General features: G+C 55.6%; 2 protein-coding genes across 2 annotated transcripts in view; both read right to left on the bottom strand.

The window, feature by feature from the left end:
• The window catches only part of slc25a16 (solute carrier family 25 member 16), a 225375-nt gene that overhangs the window by 21573 nt on the left and 180874 nt on the right, over positions 1-22928 (bottom strand). The gene's annotated exons all lie outside the window — the stretch shown is intronic.
• The window catches only part of LOC147113716 (RUN and FYVE domain-containing protein 2-like), a 113613-nt gene continuing 91674 nt past the window's right edge, over positions 990-22928 (bottom strand). Inside the window, exon 9 of the mRNA XM_085995032.1 lies at positions 990-1118. Within this exon, the coding sequence (XP_085851158.1) occupies positions 1005-1118 (114 nt within the window). The 3' untranslated portion in view covers positions 990-1004. The remainder of the gene's footprint in view (positions 1119-22928) is intronic.

Below are 22928 nucleotides of genomic sequence, written 5' to 3'. Positions count from 1 at the left end.
GACAAGATTTGGCGGGGGGGAGTGGGACAGGATTCGACGGGGAGAGAGGGGGGAGGGACAGGATTCGACGGGAGAGAGGGGGGAGGGACAGGATTCGACAGGAGAGAGTGAGGGACAGGATTCGACGGGAGAGGGAGGGACAGGATTCGACGGGAGAGAGAGGGAGGGGACAGGATTCGACGGGAAGGAGACGGAGGGACAGGATTCGACGGGAGAGGGAGGGACAGGATTCGACGGGAGAGGGAGGGACAGGATTCGACGGGGGAGAGAGGGAGGGACAGGATTCGACGGGAGAGGTGGGAGGGACAGGATTCGACAGGAGAGAGGGAGGGGACAGGATTCGATGGGAGAGAGAGGGAGTGACAGGATTCGACGGGAGAGGTGGGAGGGACAGGATTCGACGGGAGAGGGAGGGACAGGATTCGACGGGAGAGGGAGGGAGTGACAGGATTCGACGGGAGAGAGAGGGGAGTGACAGGATTCGACGGCAGAGGTGGGAGGGACAGGATTCGACGGGAGAGTGAGGGAGGGACAGGATTCGACGGGAGAGAGGGAGGGACAGGATTCGACGGGAGAGGGTGGGACAGGATTCGACGGGAGAGAGAGGGTGGGACAGGAGAGAGGGAGAGGGACAGGATTCGCCGGGAGGGACAGGATTCGACGGGAGAGAGAGGAGGGACAGGATTCGCCGGGAGAGAGGGAGGGACAGGATTCGACGGGAGAGAGAGGGATGGACAGGATTTGACGGGAGAGAGGGGGAGGGACAGGATTCGATGGGAGGGAGTGGGAGGGACAGGATTCGACAGGAGAGGGAGGGACAGGATTCGACGGGAGAGAGGGGGAGGGACAGGCTTCGACGGGAGAGAGAGGGAAGGGGAGGGACAGGATTCGACGGAAGAGAGGGAACGAACAGGGTTCAGGCAGGGGGTGGTGTGATGGTCTTAGATGCTTTAACTTTAGTTGTATTCTTGAATGTTTGAATCTGTACGAGCAGTCTCTAGAACTCACTCACGTACCTCCAGGTGTTGCTGGGTTTTCAATAACATTTGAATATTTTCATTGCGAAACTGGAGGTTTTCTTCTTGCAATCGAATGATACTGTTCTTAGCAATTGCTAACTGTGGGGAAAGAGAGGAGCAGGAGAGTCAGAATTCAGCACAGGTTTACATTTACTTTCGTGTATTGTGAGGCTCTTGGCCGCAGGGTGTGGGGTCCCACCACGCTCTCCTGCTCTTCACTCTCATTTCACACAACTTCAGTTTTATCACACAGTTGAAACTAAACCTGGGGATGGAGCTCCATTCACTGCAAGGTATGGAAGAAACAGACCCCACACACAGTCCAGGCCGGACCCAGGCACAGGACAAACCCAGGACAGACACAGGCCGGACCCATGCACAGGACAGGCACAGCCAGACCCAGACCATCACCCCTGGCAGATCTTCACTTCATTTAAAAAGTTTGAGCTGTGTGCGCGAGCCCACACTACACCAGGATTACTCCCGGGATAGAGGCCCACACTACACCAGGATTACTCCCGGGATAGAGGCCCACACTACACCAGGATTACTCCTGGGATAGAGTCCCACGCTACACCAGGATTACTCCTGGGATAGAGGCCCACACTACGCCAGGATTACTCCCGGGATAGAGGCCCACACTACAGCAGGATTACTCCCGGGATAGAGGCCCACACTACACCAGGATTACTCCCGGGACAGAGGCCCACACTACACCAGGATTACTGCCGGGGGTAGAGACCCACACTACACCAGGATTACTCCCGGGATACAGACCCACACAACAGCAGGATTACTCCCGGGATAGAGGCCCACACTACACCACGAATAATCCCTGGGAAGAGGCCAATGCTACACCAGGATTACTCCCGGGATAGAGGCCCACACTACACCAGGATTACTCCCGGGATACAGACCCACACTTCACCAGGATTACTCCCGGGATAGAGACCCACACTACACCAGGTTTACTCCCGGGATAGAGGCCCACACTACACCAGGATTACTCCCGGGATAGAGGCCCACACTACACCAGGATTACTCCTGGGATAGAAACCCACACTACACCAGGATTACTCCCGGGATAGAGGCCCACACTACACCAGGATTACTCCCGGGATAGAGACCAACACTTGACCAGTATTACTCCCGGGATAGAGACCCACACTTCACCAGGATTACTCCCGGGATAGAGGCCCACACTACACCAGGATTACTCCTGGGATAGAGGCCCACAGTTCACCAGGATTACTCCCAGGATAGAGGCCCACACTACACCAGGATTACTCCTGGGATAGAGGCCCACACTACACCAGGATTACTCCCGGGATAGAGACTCACACTACACCAGAAATACTCCCGGGATAGAGGCCCACACTTCACCAGGATTACTCCTGGGGAGAGGCCCCACACTACACCAGGATAACTCCCGGGATAGTGGCCCACACAACACCAGGATAACTCCCGGGATAGTGGCCCACACTACACCAGGATTACTCCCGGGATGGAGGCCCACACTGCACCAAGATTACTCCCGGGATAGAGGCCCACACTACACCAGGATTACTCCCAGGATAGAGGCCCACACTACACCAGGATTACTCCCGGGACAGCGGCCCACACGACACCAGGATTACTCCCGGGATAGAGGCCCACACTACACCAGGATTACTCTCGGGCTAGAGACCCACACTACACCAGGATTACTCCCGGGATAGAGGCCCACACTACACCAGTATTAATCCCGGGATAGAGACCCACACTACACCAGGATTACTCCCGGGATAGAGGCCCACACTACACCAGGATTACTCCCGGGATGGAGGCCCACACTACACCAGGATTACTCCCGGGATGGAGGCCCACACTACACCAGGATTACTCCCGGGATGGAGGCCCACACTACACCAGGATTACTCCCGGGATAGAGGCCCACACTACACCAGGATTACTCCCGGGATAGAGGCCCACACTACACCAGGATTACTCCCGGGATAGAGGCCCACACTACACCAGCATTACTCCCGGGATAGAGGCCCACACTACACCAGGATTACTCCCGGGATAGAGGCCCACACTACACCAGGATTACTCCCGGGATAGAGGCCCACACTACACCAGGATTACTCCTGGGATAGAGGCCCACACTACACCAGGATTACTCCTGGGATAGAGGCCCACACTACACCAGGATTACTCCCGGGATAGAGGCCCACACTACACCAGGATTACTCCCGGGATAGAGACCCACACTACACCAGGATTACTCCCGGGATAGAGGCCCACACTACACCAGGATTACTCCCGGGATAGAGACCCACACTTCACCAGGATTACTCCCGGGATAGATACCCACACTTCACCAGGATTACTCCCGGGATAGAGGCCCACACTACACCAGGATTACTCCCGGGATAGAGGCCCAAACTACACCAGGATTACTCCCGGGATACAGACCCACACTACACCAGTATTACTCCCGTGATAGAGGCCCACACTACACCAGGATTACTCCCGGGATAGAGGCCCACACTACACCAGGATTACTCCCGGGATAGAGACCCACACTACACCAGGATTATTCCCGGGATAGAGACTCATACTACACTAGGATTACTCCTGGGATAGAGGCCCACACTACACCAGGATTACTCCCGGGATGGAGGCCCACACTACACCAGGATTACTCCCGGGATGGAGGCCCACACTACACCAGGGTTACTCCCGGGATAGAGACTCATACTACACTAGGATTACTCCTGGGGATAGAGGCCCACACTACACCAGTATTAATCCCGGGATAGAGGCCCACACTACACCAGGATTACTCCCGGGATGGAGGCCCACACTGCACCAAGATTACTCATGGGATACAGACCCACACTACACCAGGTTTACTCCCGGGATAGAGACCCACACTTCACCAGGATTACTCCCGGGATAGAGGCCCACACTACACCAGTATTAATCCCGGGATAGAGACCCACACTACAACAGGATTACTCCCGGGATAGAGGCCCACACTACACCAGGATTACTCCCGGGACAGCGGCCCACACTGCACCAGGATTACTCCCGGGCTAGAGACCCACACCACACCAGGATTACTCCCGGGACAGCGGCCCACACTACACCAGGATTACTCCCGGGATAGAGGCCCACACTACACCAGGATTACCCCCGGGATAGAGGCCCACACTACACCAGGATTACTCCCGGGATAGAGACCCACACTACACCAGGATTACTCCCGGGATAGAGGCCCACACTACACCAGGATTACTCCCGGGATAGAGGACCACACTACACCAGGTTTAATCCCGGGATAGAGACCCACACTACACCAGGATTACTCCCGGGATAGAGACTCACACTACACCAGGATAACTCCTGGGGATAGAGGCCCACACTACACCAGGATTACTCCCGGGATAGAGGCCCACACTACACCAGGATTACTCCCGGGATACAGACCCACACTACACCAGTATTACTCCCGGGATAGAGGCCCACACTACACCAGGATTACTCCCGGGATAGAGGCCCACACTACACCAGGATTACTCCCGGGATAGAGGCCCACACTACACCAGGATTACTCCCGGGATACAGACCCACACTACACCAGTATTACTCCCGGGATAGAGGCCCACACTACACCAGGATTACTCCCGGGATAGAGGCCCACACTACACCAGGATTACTCCCGGGATAGAGACCCACACTACACCAGGATTACTCCCGGGATAGAGACTCATACTACACTAGGATTACTCCTGGGATAGAGGCCCACACTACACCAGGATTACTCCCGGGATGGAGGCCCACACTACACCAGGATTACTCCCGGGATGGAGGCCCACACTACACCAGGATTACTCCCGGGATAGAGACTCATACTACACTAGGATTACTCCTGGGGATAGAGGCCCACACTACACCAGTATTAATCCCGGGATAGAGGCCCACACTACACCAGGATTACTCCCGGGATGGAGGCCCACACTGCACCAAGATTACTCATGGGATACAGACCCACACTACACCAGGTTTACTCCCGGGATAGAGACCCACACTTCACCAGGATTACTCCCGGGATAGAGGCCCACACTACACCAGTATTAATCCCGGGATAGAGACCCACACTACAACAGGATTACTCCCGGGATAGAGGCCCACACTACACCAGGATTACTCCCGGGACAGCGGCCCACACTGCACCAGGATTACTCCCGGGCTAGAGACCCACACCACACCAGGATTACTCCCGGGACAGCGGCCCACACGACACCAGGATTACTCCCGGGATAGAGGCCCACACTACACCAGGATTACTCCCGGGATAGAGGCCCACACTACACCAGTATTAATCCCGGGATAGAGACCCACACGACACCAGGATTACTCCCGGGATAGAGGCCCACACTACACCAGGATTACTCCTGGGATGGAGGCCCACACTACACCAGGATTACTCCCGGGATGGAGGCCCACACTACACCAGGATTACTCCCGGGATAGAGGCCCACACAACAGCAGGATTACTCCTGGGATAGAGGCCCACACTACACCAGGATTACTCCCGGGATAGAGGCCCACACTACACCAGGATTACTCCCGGGATAGAGGCCCACACGACACCAGGATTACTCCTGGGATAGAGGCCCACACTACACCAGGATTACTCCCGGGATAGAGGCCCACACTACACCAGGATTACTCCCGGGATAGAGGCCCACACTGCACCAGGATTACTCCCGGGATAGAGGCCCACACTACACCAGGATTACTCCCGGGATAGAGACCCACACTACACCAGGATTACTCCCGGGATAGAGGCCCACACTACACCAGGATTACTCCCGGGATAGAGGCCCACACTACACCAGTATTACTCCCGGGATAGAGGCCCACACTACACCAGGATTACTCCCGGGATAGAGGCCCACACTACACCAGGATTACTCCCGGGATAGAGGCCCACACTACACCAGGATTACTCCCGGGATAGAGGCCCACACTACACCAGGATTACTCCCGGGATAGAGGCCCACACTACACCAGGATTACTCCCGGGATAGAGGCCCACACTACACCAGGATTACTCCCGGGATAGAGGCCCACACTACACCAGGATTACTCCCGGGATAGAGGCCCACACTACACCAGGATTACTCCCGGGATAGAGACCCACACTACACCAGGATTACTCCCGGGATAGAGGCCCACACTACACCAGGATTACTCCCGGGATAGAGGCCCAAACTACACCAGTATTACTCCCGGGATAGAGGCCCACACTTCTCCAGGATTACTCCCGGGATAGAGGCCCACACTACACCAGGATTACTCCCGGGATAGAGGACCACACTACACCAGGTTTAATCCCGGGATAGAGACCCACACTACACCAGGATTACTCCCGGGATAGAGACTCACACTTCACCAGGATTACTCCCGGGATACAGACCCACACTACACCAGGATTACTCCTGGGGATGGAGACCCACACTACACCAGGATTACTCCCGGGATACAGACCCACACTACACCAGTATTACTCCCGGGATAGAGGCCCACACTACACCAGGATTACTCTCGGGATAGAGGCCCACACTACACCAGGATTACTCTCGGGATAGAGGCCCACACTACACCAGGATTACTCCCGGGATAGAGGCCCACACTACACCAGGATTACTCTCGGGATAGAGGCCCACACTACACCAGGATTACTCTCGGGATAGAGGCCCACACTATACCAGGATTACTCCCGGGATAGCGGCCCACACACCAGGATAACTCCCGGGATGGAGGCCCACACTACACCAGGATTACTCCCGGGATGGAGGCCCACACTACACCAGGATTACTCCCGGGATAGAGACTCATACTACACTAGGATTACTCCTGGGATAGAGGCCCACACAACACCAGGATTACTCCCGGGATGGAGGCCCACACTACACCAGGATTACTCCCGGGATGGAGGCCCACACTACACCAGGATTACTCCCGGGATAGAGACTCATACTACACTAGGATTACTCCTGGGGATAGAGGCCCACACTACACCAGGATTACTCCCGGGATGGAGGCCCACACTGCACCAAGATTACTCATGGGATACAGACCCACACTACACCAGGTTTACTCCCGGGATAGAGGCCCACACTACACCAGGATTAATCTCGGGATAGAGACCCACACGTCCCCAGGATTACTCCCGGGATAGAGGCCCACACTACACCAGGATTACTCCCGGGAAAGAGGCCCACACTACACCAGGATTACTCCCGGGATAGAGGTGCACACTACACCATGAATACTCCCGGGATAGAGGCCCACACTTCACCAGGATTACTCCTGGGGATAGAGGCCCACACTAGACCAGGATTACTCCTGGGATAGTGGCCCACACTACACCAGTATAAATCCCGGGATAGAGACCCACACTACACCAGGATTACTCCCGGGATAGAGGCCCACACTACACCAGGTTTACTGCCGGGGAGTGGCCCACACTACACCAGGATTAATCCCGGGATAGAGACCCACACTACACCAGGATCACTCCCGGGGTAGAGACCCACACTACACCAGGATTACTCCCGGGGAGAGGCCCACACGACACCATGAATACTCCCGGGATAGAGACCCACACTACACCAGGATTACTCCCGGGATAGAGGCCCACACTACACCAGGATTACTCCCGGGATAGAGGCCCACACTACACCAGGATTACTCCCGGGGAGAGGCCCACACTACACCAGGGATAATCCCGGGATAGAGGCCCACACTACACCAGGATCACTCCCGGGGTAGAGGCCCACACTACACCAGGATTACTCCCGGGATAGAGGCCCACACTACACCAGGATCACTCCCGGGGTAGAGACCCACACTACACCAGGATTACCCCCAGGATAGAGGCCCACACTACACCAGGATTAATCCCGGGACAGAGACCCACACTACACCAGGATTACTCCCGGGATAGAGGCCCACAGTACACCAGGATTACTCCCGGGATAGAGGCCCACACTACACCAGGATTACTCCCGGGGAGAGGCCCACACTACACCAAGGATAATCCCGGGATAGAGACCCACACTACACCAGGATCACTCCCGGGGAGAGGCCCACACTACACCAGGGATAATCCCGGGATAGAGACCCACACTACACCAGGATTACTCCCGGGATAGAGTCCCAAATTACACCAGGATTACTCCCGGGATAGAGACCCACACTTCACCAGGACTACTCCCGGGATAGAGACCCACACTTCACCAGGATTACTCCCGGGATAGAGGCCCACACTACACCAGTATTAATCCCGGGATAGAGACCCACACTACAACAGGATTACTCCCGGGATAGAGCCCCACACTTCACCAGGATTACTCCCGGGATACAGACCCACACTACACCAGGATTACTCCCGGGATGGAGGCCCACACTACACCAGGATTACTCCTGGGGATAGAGGCCCACACTACACCAGGATTACTCCCGGGATAGAGACCCACACTTCACCAGGATTGCTCCCGGGATACAGACCCACACAACACCAGGATTACTCCCGGGATGGAGGCCCACACTACACCAGGATTACTCCTGGGGATAGAGGCCCACACTACACCAGGATTACTCCCGGGATAGAGGCTCACACTACACCAGTATTACTCCCGGGATAGAGGCCCACACTACACCAGGATTGCTCTCGGGATAGAGGCCCACACTACACCAGGATTACTCCCGGGATAGAGGCCCACACTACACCAGGATTACTCCCAGGATAGAGACCCACACTACACCAGGATTACTCCCGGGATAGAGGCCCGCACTACACCATGATTACACCCGGGATAGAGGCCCACACTACACCAGTATTACTCCCGGGATAGAGGCCCACACTACACCAGGATTGCTCTCGGGATAGAGGCCCACACTACACCAGTATTACTCCCGGGATAGAGGCCCACACTACACCAGGATTGCTCCCGGGATAGAGGCCCATACGACACCATGATTACACCCGGGATAGAGGCCCACACTACACCAGGATTACTCTCAGGATAGAGGCCCACACTACACCAGGATTACTCCCGGGAGATAGGCCCACACTACACCAAGATTACTCCCGGGATAGAGGCCCACACTACACCAGGATTACTCTCGGGATAGAGGCCCACACTACACCAGTATTACTCCCGGGATAGAGGCCCACACTACACCAGGATTGCTCTCGGGATAGAGGCCCACACTACACCAGGATTACTCCCGGGATAGAGGCCCAGACTACACCAGGATTACTCCCGGGAGATAGGCCCACACTACACCAGGATTACTCCTGGGATAGAGGCCCACACTGCACCAGGATTACTCCTGGGATAGAGGCCCACACTACACCAGGATTACCTCTGGGATAGAGGCCCACACTACACCAGGATTACTCCCGGGATAGAGGCACACACTACACCAGTATTAATCCCGGGATAGAGGCCCACACTATACCAGGATTACTCCCGGGACAGCGGCCCACACTACACCAGAATAAATCCCGGGATAGAGGCCCACACTACACCAGGTTTACTCCCGGGGAGAGGCCCACACTACACCAGGATTAATCCCGGGATAGAGACCCACACTACACCTGGATTACTCCCGGGATAGAGGCCCACACTACACCAGGATTACTCTCGGGATAGAGGTCCACACTACACCAGGATTACTCTCGGGATAGAGGTCCACACTACACCAGGATTACTCTCGGGATAGAGACCCACACTACACCAGGATTACTCTCGGGATAGAGGTCCACACTACACCAGGATTACTCCCGGGAGATAGGCCCACACTACACCAGGATTACTCCCGGGATAGAGGCCCACGCTACACCAGGATTACTCCCGGGATAGAGGCCCACACTACACCAGGATTACTCCCGGGATAGAGGCCCACACTACACCAGGATTACCTCTGGGATAGAGGCCCACACTACACCAAGATTACTCCCGGGATAGAGGCACACACTGCACCAGTATTAATCCCGGGATAGAGGCCCACACTATACCAGGATTACTCCCGGGACAGCGGCCCACACTACACCAGAATAAATCCCGGGATAGAGGCCCACACTACACCAGGATTACTCCCGGGGAGAGGCCCACACTGCACCAGGTTTACTCCCGGGGAGAGGCCCACACTACACCTGGATTACTCCCGGGATAGAGGCCCACACTACACCAGGATTACTCCCAGGATAGAGGCCCACACTACACCAGGATTACTCACGGGGTAGAGACCCACACTACACCAGGATTACTCCCGGGATAGAGGCCCACACTACACCAGGATTACTCCCAGGATAGAGGCCCACACTACACCAGGATTACTCCCGGGATAGAGGCCCACACTGCACCAGGTTTACTCCCGGGATAGAGGCCCACACGACACCACGGTTACTCCCGGGATAGAGACTCACACGACACCAGGATTACTCCCAGGATAGAGACTCACACTACACCAGGATTACTCCCGGGAGATAGGCCCACACTACACCAAGATTACTCCCGGGATAGAGGCCCACACTACACCAGGATTACTCTCGGGATAGAGGCCCACACTACACCAGTATTACTCCCGGGATAGAGGCCCACACTACACCAGGATTGCTCTCGGGATAGAGGCCCACACTACACCAGGATTACTCCCGGGATAGAGGCCCACACTACACCAGGATTACTCCTGGGATAGAGGCCCACACTACACCAGGATTACTCTCGGGATAGAGGCCCACACTACACCAGGATTACTCCCGGGATAGAGGCCCACACTACACCAGGATTACTCCTGGGATAGAGGCCCACACTACACCAGTATTAATCCCGGGATAGAGGCCCACACTACACCAGGTTTAATCCCGGGATAGAGACCCACACTACACCAGGATTACTCCCGGGATAGAGGCCCACACTACACCAGGTTTAATCCCGGGATAGCGACCCACACTACACCAGGATTACTCCCGGGATAGAGACCCACACTACAGCAGGATTACTCCTGGGGATAGAGGCGCACACTACACCAGGATTACTCCTGGGATAGAGGCCCACACTACACCAGGATTACTCCCGGGATAGAGACCCACACTTCACCAGGATTACTCCCGGGATAGAGACCCACACTTCACCAGGATTACTCCCGGGATAGAGGCCCACACTACACCAGGATTACTCCCGGGATAGAGGCCCAAACTACACCAGGATTACTCCCGGGATACAGACCCACACTACACCAGTATTACTCCCGGGATAGAGGCCCACACTACACCAGGATTACTCCCGGGATAGAGGCCCACACTACACCAGGATTACTCCCGGGATAGAGACCCACACTACACCAGGATTATTCCCGGGATAGAGACTCATACTACACTAGGATTACTCCTGGGATAGAGGCCCACACTACACCAGGATTACTCCCGGGATGGAGGCCCACACTACACCAGGATTACTCCCGGGATGGAGGCCCACACTACACCAGGATTACTCCCGGGATAGAGACTCATACTACACTAGGATTACTCCTGGGGATAGAGGCCCACACTACACCAGTATTAATCCCGGGATAGAGGCCCACACTACACCAGGATTACTCCCGGGATGGAGGCCCACACTGCACCAAGATTACTCATGGGATACAGACCCACACTACACCAGGTTTACTCCCGGGATAGAGACCCACACTTCACCAGGATTACTCCCGGGATAGAGGCCCACACTACACCAGTATTAATCCCGGGATAGAGACCCACACTACAACAGGATTACTCCCGGGATAGAGGCCCACACTACACCAGGATTACTCCCGGGACAGCGGCCCACACTGCACCAGGATTACTCCCGGGCTAGAGACCCACACCACACCAGGATTACTCCCGGGACAGCGGCCCACACTACACCAGGATTACTCCCGGGATAGAGGCCCACACTACACCAGGATTACTCCCGGGATAGAGGCCCACACTACACCAGGATTACTCCCGGGATAGAGACCCACACTACACCAGGATTACTCCCGGGATAGAGGCCCACACTACACCAGGATTACTCCCGGGATAGAGGACCACACTACACCAGGTTTAATCCCGGGATAGAGACCCACACTACACCAGGATTACTCCCGGGATAGAGACTCACACTACACCAGGATTACTCCTGGGGATAGAGGCCCACACTACACCAGGATTACTCCCGGGATAGAGGCCCACACTACACCAGGATTACTCCCGGGATACAGACCCACACTACACCAGTATTACTCCCGGGATAGAGGCCCACACTACACCAGGATTACTCCCGGGATAGAGGCCCACACTACACCAGGATTACTCCCGGGATAGAGGCCCACACTGCACCAGGATTACTCCCGGGATAGAGGCCCACACTACACCAGGATTACTCCCGGGATAGAGACCCACACTACACCAGGATTACTCCCGGGATAGAGGCCCACACTACACCAGGATTACTCCCGGGATAGAGGCCCACACTACACCAGTATTACTCCCGGGATAGAGGCCCACACTGCACCAGGATTACTCCCGGGATAGAGGCCCACACTACACCAGGATTACTCCCGGGATAGAGGCCCACACTACACCAGGATTACTCCCGGGATAGAGGCCCACACTACACCAGGATTACTCCCGGGATAGAGGCCCACACTACACCAGGATTACTCCCGGGATAGAGGCCCACACTACACCAGGATTACTCCCGGGATAGAGACCCACACTACACCAGGATTACTCCCGGGATAGAGGCCCACACTACACCAGGATTACTCCCGGGATAGAGGCCCAAACTACACCAGTATTACTCCCGGGATAGAGGCCCACACTTCTCCAGGATTACTCCCGGGATAGAGGCCCACACTACACCAGGATTACTCCCGGGATAGAGGACCACACTACACCAGGTTTAATCCCGGGATAGAGACCCACACTACACCAGGATTACTCCCGGGATAGAGACTCACACTTCACCAGGATTACTCCCGGGATACAGACCCACACTACACCAGGATTACTCCTGGGGATGGAGACCCACACTACACCAGGATTACTCCCGGGATACAGACCCACACTACACCAGTATTACTCCCGGGATAGAGGCCCACACTACACCAGGATTACTCTCGGGATAGAGGCCCACACTACACCAGGATTACTCTCGGGATAGAGGCCCACACTACACCAGGATTACTCCCGGGATAGAGGCCCACACTACACCAGGATTACTCTCGGGATAGAGGCCCACACTACACCAGGATTACTCTCGGGATAGAGGCCCACACTATACCAGGATTACTCCCGGGATAGCGGCCCACACACCAGGATAACTCCCGGGATGGAGGCCCACACTACACCAGGATTACTCCCGGGATGGAGGCCCACACTACACCAGGATTACTCCCGGGATAGAGACTCATACTACACTAGGATTACTCCTGGGATAGAGGCCCACACAACACCAGGATTACTCCCGGGATGGAGGCCCACACTACACCAGGATTACTCCCGGGATGGAGGCCCACACTACACCAGGATTACTCCCGGGATAGAGACTCATACTACACTAGGATTACTCCTGGGGATAGAGGCCCACACTACACCAGTATTAATCCCGGGATAGAGGCCCACACTACACCAGGATTACTCCCGGGATGGAGGCCCACACTGCACCAAGATTACTCATGGGATACAGACCCACACTACACCAGGTTTACTCCCGGGATAGAGGCCCACACTACACCAGGATTAATCTCGGGATAGAGACCCACACGTCCCCAGGATTACTCCCGGGATAGAGGCCCACACTACACCAGGATTACTCCCGGGAAAGAGGCCCACACTACACCAGGATTACTCCCGGGATAGAGGTGCACACTACACCATGAATACTCCCGGGATAGAGGCCCACACTTCACCAGGATTACTCCTGGGGATAGAGGCCCACACTAGACCAGGATTACTCCTGGGATAGTGGCCCACACTACACCAGTATAAATCCCGGGATAGAGACCCACACTACACCAGGATTACTCCCGGGATAGAGGCCCACACTACACCAGGTTTACTGCCGGGGAGTGGCCCACACTACACCAGGATTAATCCCGGGATAGAGACCCACACTACACCAGGATCACTCCCGGGGTAGAGACCCACACTACACCAGGATTACTCCCGGGGAGAGGCCCACACGACACCATGAATACTCCCGGGATAGAGACCCACACTACACCAGGATTACTCCCGGGATAGAGGCCCACACTACACCAGGATTACTCCCGGGATAGAGGCCCACACTACACCAGGATTACTCCCGGGGAGAGGCCCACACTACACCAGGGATAATCCCGGGATAGAGGCCCACACTACACCAGGATCACTCCCGGGGTAGAGGCCCACACTACACCAGGATTACTCCCGGGATAGAGGCCCACACTACACCAGGATCACTCCCGGGGTAGAGACCCACACTACACCAGGATTACCCCCAGGATAGAGGCCCACACTACACCAGGATTAATCCCGGGATAGAGACCCACACTACACCAGGATTACTCCCGGGATAGAGGCCCACAGTACACCAGGATTACTCCCGGGATAGAGGCCCACACTACACCAGGATTACTCCCGGGGAGAGGCCCACACTACACCAAGGATAATCCCGGGATAGAGACCAACACTACACCAGGATCACTCCCGGGGAGAGGCCCACACTACACCAGGGATAATCCCGGGATAGAGACCCACACTACACCAGGATTACTCCCGGGATAGAGTCCCAAATTACACCAGGATTACTCCCGGGATAGAGACCCACACTTCACCAGGACTACTCCCGGGATAGAGACCCACACTTCACCAGGATTACTCCCGGGATAGAGGCCCACACTACACCAGTATTAATCCCGGGATAGAGGCCCACACTACAACAGGATTACTCCCGGGATAGAGCCCCACACTTCACCAGGATTACTCCCGGGATACAGACCCACACTACACCAGGATTACTCCCGGGATGGAGGCCCACACTACACCAGGATTACTCCTGGGGATAGAGGCCCACACTACACCAGGATTACTCCCGGGATAGAGACCCACACTTCACCAGGATTGCTCCCGGGATACAGACCCACACAACACCAGGATTACTCCCGGGATGGAGGCCCACACTACACCAGGATTACTCCTGGGGATAGAGGCCCACACTACACCAGGATTACTCCCGGGATAGAGGCTCACACTGCACCAGTATTACTCCCGGGATAGAGGCCCACACTACACCAGGATTGCTCTCGGGATAGAGGCCCACACTACACCAGGATTACTCCCGGGATAGAGGCCCACACTACACCAGGATTACTCCCAGGATAGAGACCCACACTACACCAGGATTACTCCCGGGATAGAGGCCCGCACTACACCATGATTACACCCGGGATAGAGGCCCACACTACACCAGTATTACTCCCGGGATAGAGGCCCACACTACACCAGGATTGCTCTCGGGATAGAGGCCCACACTACACCAGTATTACTCCCGGGATAGAGGCCCACACTACACCAGGATTGCTCCCGGGATAGAGGCCCATACGACACCATGATTACACCCGGGATAGAGCCCCACACTACACCAGGATTACTCTCAGGATAGAGGCCCACACTACACCAGGATTACTCCCGGGAGATAGGCCCACACTACACCAAGATTACTCCCGGGATAGAGGCCCACACTACACCAGGATTACTCTCGGGATAGAGGCCCACACTACACCAGTATTACTCCCGGGATAGAGGCCCACACTACACCAGGATTGCTCTCGGGATAGAGGCCCACACTACACCAGGATTACTCCCGGGATAGAGGCCCACACTACACCAGGATTACTCCCGGGAGATAGGCCCACACTACACCAAGATTACTCCCAGGATAGAGGCCCACACTACACCAGGATTACTCTCGGGATAGAGGCCCACACTACACCAGTATTACTCCCGGGATAGAGGCCCACACTACACCAGGATTGCTCTCGGGATAGAGGCCCACACTACACCAGGATTACTCCCGGGATAGAGGCCCAGACTACACCAGGATTACTCCCGGGAGATAGGCCCACACTACACCAGGATTACTCCTGGGATAGAGGCCCACACTGCACCAGGATTACTCCTGGGATAGAGGCCCACACTACACCAGGATTACCTCTGGGATAGAGGCCCACACTACACCAGGATTACTCCCGGGATAGAGGCACACACTACACCAGTATTAATCCCGGGATACAGGCCCACACTATACCAGGATTACTCCCGGGACAGCGGCCCACACTACACCAGAATAAATCCCGGGATAGAGGCCCACACTACACCAGGTTTACTCCCGGGGAGAGGCCCACACTACACCAGGATTAATCCCGGGATAGAGACCCACACTACACCTGGATTACTCCCGGGATAGAGGCCCACACTACACCAGGATTACTCTCGGGATAGAGGTCCACACTACACCAGGAGTACTCTCGGGATAGAGGTCCACACTACACCAGGATTACTCTCGGGATAGAGACCCACACTACACCAGGATTACTCTCGGGATAGAGGTCCACACTACACCAGGATTACTCCCGGGAGATAGGCCCACACTACACCAGGATTACTCCCGGGATAGAGGCCCACGCTACACCAGGATTACTCCCGGGATAGAGGCCCACACTACACCAGGATTACTCCCGGGATAGAGGCCCACACTACACCAGGATTACCTCTGGGATAGAGGCCCACACTACACCAAGATTACTCCCGGGATAGAGGCACACACTGCACCAGTATTAATCCCGGGATAGAGGCCCACACTATACCAGGATTACTCCCGGGACAGCGGCCCACACTACACCAGAATAAATCCCGGGATAGAGGCCCACACTACACCAGGATTACTCCCGGGGAGAGGCCCACACTGCACCAGGTTTACTCCCGGGGAGAGGCCCACACTACACCTGGATTACTCCCGGGATAGAGGCCCACACTACACCAGGATTACTCCCAGGATAGAGGCCCACACTACACCAGGATTACTCACGGGGTAGAGACCCACACTACACCAGGATTACTCCCGGGATAGAGGCCCACACTACACCAGGATTACTCCCAGGATAGAGGCCCACACTACACCAGGATTACTCCCGGGATAGAGGCCCACACTGCACCAGGTTTACTCCCGGGATAGAGGCCCACACGACACCACGGTTACTCCCGGGATAGAGTCCCACACTACACCAGGATTACTCCCGGGATAGAAAACCACACTACACCAGGATTACTCCCGGGATAGAGGCCCAAATTACACCAGGATTACTCCCGGGATAGAGGACCACACTACACCAGGTTTACTGCCGGGGAGAGGCCCACACTACACCAGGTTTACTCCCGGGGTAGAGGCCCACACTACACCAGGTTTACTCCCGGGGAGAGGCCCACACTACACCAGGATTACTCCCGGGATAGAGGCCCACACTACACCAGGATTACTCCCGGGATAGAGGCCCACACGACACCACGGATACTCCCGGGATAGAGGCCCACACTACACCAGGGTTACTCCCGGGATAGAGGCCCACACTACACCAGGATTACTCCTGGGGATAGAGGCCCACACTACACTAGGATTACTCCCGGGGTAGAGGCCCAAATTACACCAGGATTACTCCCGGGATAGAGGCCCACAGTTCACCAGGATTACTCCCGGGATAGAGACTCACACGACACCAGGATTACTCCCAGGATAGAGACTCACACTACACCAGGATTACTCCCGGGAGATAGGCCCACACTACACCAAGATTACTCCCGGGATAGAGGCCCACACTACACCAGGATTACTCTCGGGATAGAGGCCCACACTGCACCAGTATTACTCCCGGGATAGAGGCCCACACTACACCAGGATTGCTCTCGGGATAGAGGCCCACACTACACCAGGATTACTCCCGGGATAGAGGCCCACACTACACCAGGATTACTCCTGGGATAGAGGCCCACACTACACCAGGATTACTCTCGGGATAGAGGCCCACACTACACCAGGATTACTCCCGGGATAGAGGCCCACACTACACCAGGATTACTCCTGGGATAGAGGCCCACACTACACCAGTATTAATCCCGGGATAGAGGCCCACACTACACCAGGTTTAATCCCGGGATAGAGACCCACACTACACCAGGATTACTCCCGGGATAGAGGCCCACACTACACCAGGTTTAATCCCGGGATAGCGACCCACACTACACCAGGATTACTCCCGGGATAGAGACCCACACTACACCAGGATTACTCCTGGGGATAGAGGCGCACACTACACCAGGATTACTCCTGGGATAGAGGCCCACACTACACCAGGATTACTCCCGGGATAGAGGCCCACACTACACCAGGATTACTCCCGGGATAGAGACCCACACTACACCAGGATTACTCTCGGGATAGAGGCCCACACTACACCAGGATTACTCTCGGGATAGAGGCCCACACTACACCAGGATTACTCCCGGGATAGAGGCCCACACTACACCAGGATTACTCCCGGGATAGAGGCCCACACTACACCAGGATTACTCCTGGGATAGAGGCCCACACTACACCAGGATTACTCTCGGGATAGAGGCCCACACTACACCAGGATTACTCCCGGGATAGAGGCCCACACTACACCAGGATTACTCTCGGGATAGAGGCCCACACTACACCAGGATTACTCTCGGGATAGAGGCCCACACGACACCAGGATTACTTCCGGGATAGAGGCCCACACTACACCAGGATTACTCTCGGGATAGAGGCCCACACTACACCAGGACTACTCCCGGGATAGTGACCCACACTACACAAGGATTACTCCCGGGATAGAGGCCCACACGACACCAGGATTACTCCCGGGATAGAGGCCCACACTATACCAGGATTACTCTCGGGATAGAGGCCCACACTACACCAGGACTACTCCCGGGAGAGTGACCCACACTACACAAGGATTACTCCCGGGATAGAGGCCCACACTACACCAGGATTACTCTCGGGATAGAGGCCCACGCTACACCAGGATTACTCCCGGGATAGAGGCCCACACTACACCAGGATTACTCTCGGGATAGAGGCCCACGCTACACCAGGATTACTCCCGGGATAGAGGCCAACACTGCACCAGGATTACTCCCGGGAGATAGGCCCACACTACACCAGGATTACTCCTGGGATAGAGGCCCACACTACACCAGGATTACTCCTGGGATAGAGGCCCACACTACACCAGGATTACCTCTGGGATAGAGGCCCACACTACACCAGGATTACTCCCGGGATAGAGGCACACACTACACCAGTATTAATCCCGGGATAGAGGCCCACACTATACCAGGATTACTCCCGGGACAGCGGCCCACACTACACCAGAATAAATCCCGGGATAGAGGCCCACACTACACCAGGATTACTCCCGGGGAGAGGCCCACACTGCACCAGGTTTACTCCCGGGGAGAGGCCCACACTACACCAGGATTAATCCCGGGATAGAGACCCACACTACACCTGGATTACTCCTGGGATAGAGGCCCACACTACACCAGGATTACTCTCGGGATAGAGGCCCACACTTCACCAGGATTACTCCCGGGATAGAGACCCACACTACACCAGGATTACTCTCGGGATAGAGGTCCACACTACACCAGGAATACTCTCGGGATAGAGGCCCACACTACACCAGGATTACTCTCGGGATAGAGGTCCACACTACACCAGGATTACTCCCGGGAGATAGGCCCACACTACACCAGGATTACTCCCGGGATAGAGGCCCACACTACACCAGGATTACTCCCGGGATAGAGGCCCACACCACACCAGGATTACTCCCGGGATAGAGGCCCACACTACACCAGGATTACCTCTGGGATAGAGGCCCACACTACACCAAGATTACTCCCGGGATAGAGGCACACACTGCACCAGTATTAATCCCGGGATAGAGGCCCACACTATACCAGGATTACTCCCGGGACAGCGGCCCACACTACACCAGAATAAATCCCGGGATAGAGGCCCACACTACACCAGGATTACTCCCGGGGAGAGGCCCACACTGCACCAGGTTTACTCCCGGGGAGAGGCCCACACTACACCAGGATTACTCTCGGGATAGAGGCCCACACTACACCAGGATTACTCCCAGGATAGAGGCACACACGACACCACGGTTACTCCCGGGATAGAGGCCCACACTACACCAGGATTACTCCCGGGATAGAAAACCACACTACACCAGGATTACTCCCGGGATAGAGGCCCAAATTACACCAGGATTACTCCCGGGATAGAGGACCACACTACACCAGGTTTACTGCCGGGGAGAGGCCCACACTACACCAGGATTAATCCCGGGATAGAGACCCACACTACACCAGGGTTACTCCTGGGATAGAGACCCACACTACACCAGGTTTACTCCCGGGGAGAGGCCCACACTACACCAGGATTACTCCCGGGATAGAGGCCCACACTACACCAGGATTACTCCCGGGATAGAGGCCCACACGACACCACGGATACTCCCGGGATAGAGGCCCACACTACACCAGGGTTACTCCCGGGATAGAGGCCCACACGACACCACGGATACTCCCGGGATAGAGGCCCACACTACACCAGGGTTACTCCCGTGATAGAGGCCCACACTACACCAGGATTACTCCCGGGATGGAGGCTCACACTACACCAGGATTACTCCTGGGATAGAGACCCACACTACACCAAGATTACTCATGGGATACAGACCCACACTACACCAGGATTACTCCCGGGATAGAGGCCCACGCTACATCAGGATTACTCCCGGGAGATAGGCCCACACTGCACCAGGATTACTGCCGGGATAGAGGCCCACACTACACCAGGATTACTCTCGGGATAGAGGCCCACACTACACCAGTATAAATCCTGGGATAGAGACCCACAGTACACCAGGATTACTCCCGGGATAGAGGACCACACTACACCAGGATTACTCCCGGGGAGAGGCCCACACTGTGGGAAACCACTTTTATCGTTCACTATCGTTACATTATAGTTATCACTGTTGTATTGTTATCACCGTTCTCACTGTTGTATCACTATACGAGGTCGCCTCTTGTCGCTCTGTTATACCTGGGCTGACCACCTCCGACTCCGCCCATGGCTCCACCTACCTGCCCAGGTATAAAGGTAGTCGGCTGGCTGGTATTCCTCCTTGTTGGACCCGATCACCCACGAGGGTGGGCTCTGTTATTTAGTCAATAAAAACCTTTAGTTACGTTCCTAACTCGTCGCTTTTTATTGGACGAATTGATAGGTATATCACACACTACACCAGGTTTACTGCCGGGGAGAGGCCCACACTACACTAGGATTAATCCCGGGATAGAGACCCACATTACACCATGATTACTCCCGGGATAGAGGCCCACACTACACCAGGATTACTCCCGGGGTAGAGACGCACACTGCACCAGGATTACTCCCGGGATAGAGACCCACACTACACCAGGTTTGCTCCCGGGGAGAGGCCCACACTACAAAAGGGATAATCCCGGGATAGAGACCCACACAACACCAGGATTACTCCCGGGATAGAGGCCCACACGACACCACGGATACTCCCGGGATAGAGGCCCACACTACACCAGGGTTACTCCCGGGATAGAGGCCCACAGTACACCAGGATTACTCCTGGGGATAGAGGCCCACACTACACCAGGATTACTCCCGGGGTAGAGGCGCACACTGCACCATGAATACTCCCGGGATAGAAAACCACACTGCACCAGGATTACTCCCGGGATAGAGGCCCAAATTACACCAGGATTACTCCCGGGATAGAGACCCACACTTCACCAGGATTTCTCCCGGGATAGAGGCCCACACTACACCAGGGTTACTCCCGGGATAGAGGCCCACAGTACACCAGGATTACTCCTGGGGATAGAGGCCCACACTGCACCAGGATTACTCCCGGGGTAGAGGCGCACACTACACCATGAATACTCCCGGGATAGAAAACCACACTGCACCAGGATTACTCCCGGGATAGAGGCCCAAATTACACCAGGATTACTCCCGGGATAGAGACCCACACTTCACCAAGATTACTCCCGGGATAGAGGCCCACACTGCACCAGGATTACTCCTGGGGAGAGGCCCACACTGTGGTAAACCACTGTTACCGTTCACAACCGTTCACTATTGTTACACTGTTGTTATCACTGCTTACACTGTTGTTATCACTACACAAGGTTACCTCTTGCCACGCACGCCGTTATACCTAGGCATACCTCAGCTGACTCCGCCCATGGCTCCGCCTGCTTGCCCAGGTATAAAGGTGACCGCTTGGCTAGTATTCTTCCTTGTTGGAACCGATCACCCACGAGGGTGGGCTTTGTTATTTAGCCAATAAAAACCTATAGTTACTATCTTAACTCGTCGCTTTTCATGGAATGAATTGATAGGTATATCAATTTTATTGGCTAAATTTTGAAATGAGTGGATCGGAGCAGCCAAACGACCAGCCAAACGGCCAGCTACAACAGCCCCAGCAGCCGACCTGGCTGTGAGCCCTCCGACCGCCGTACCTGGATCTAAACCCACAGGCAGCGAATTCAGCCCTCGACTTCGAACACTGGCTGAGCTGTTTCGAATCCTACCTGGGAGCCTCCGGCGTGCCTCCGGAATCTAAACTAAGAGTCCTGACCGCCCAGGTGAGCCCTAAAGTATTTGCACTCATCCGGGACCTTGCTACATA

Source organism: Somniosus microcephalus, chromosome 8, assembly GCF_052327205.1.
Source record: "Somniosus microcephalus isolate GS21.2 chromosome 8, FLI_Smic_1.0, whole genome shotgun sequence".
NCBI classification, from domain to species: Eukaryota; Metazoa; Chordata; class Chondrichthyes; order Squaliformes; family Somniosidae; genus Somniosus; species Somniosus microcephalus.
This window is presented reverse-complemented; position numbering and strand designations above follow the sequence as displayed.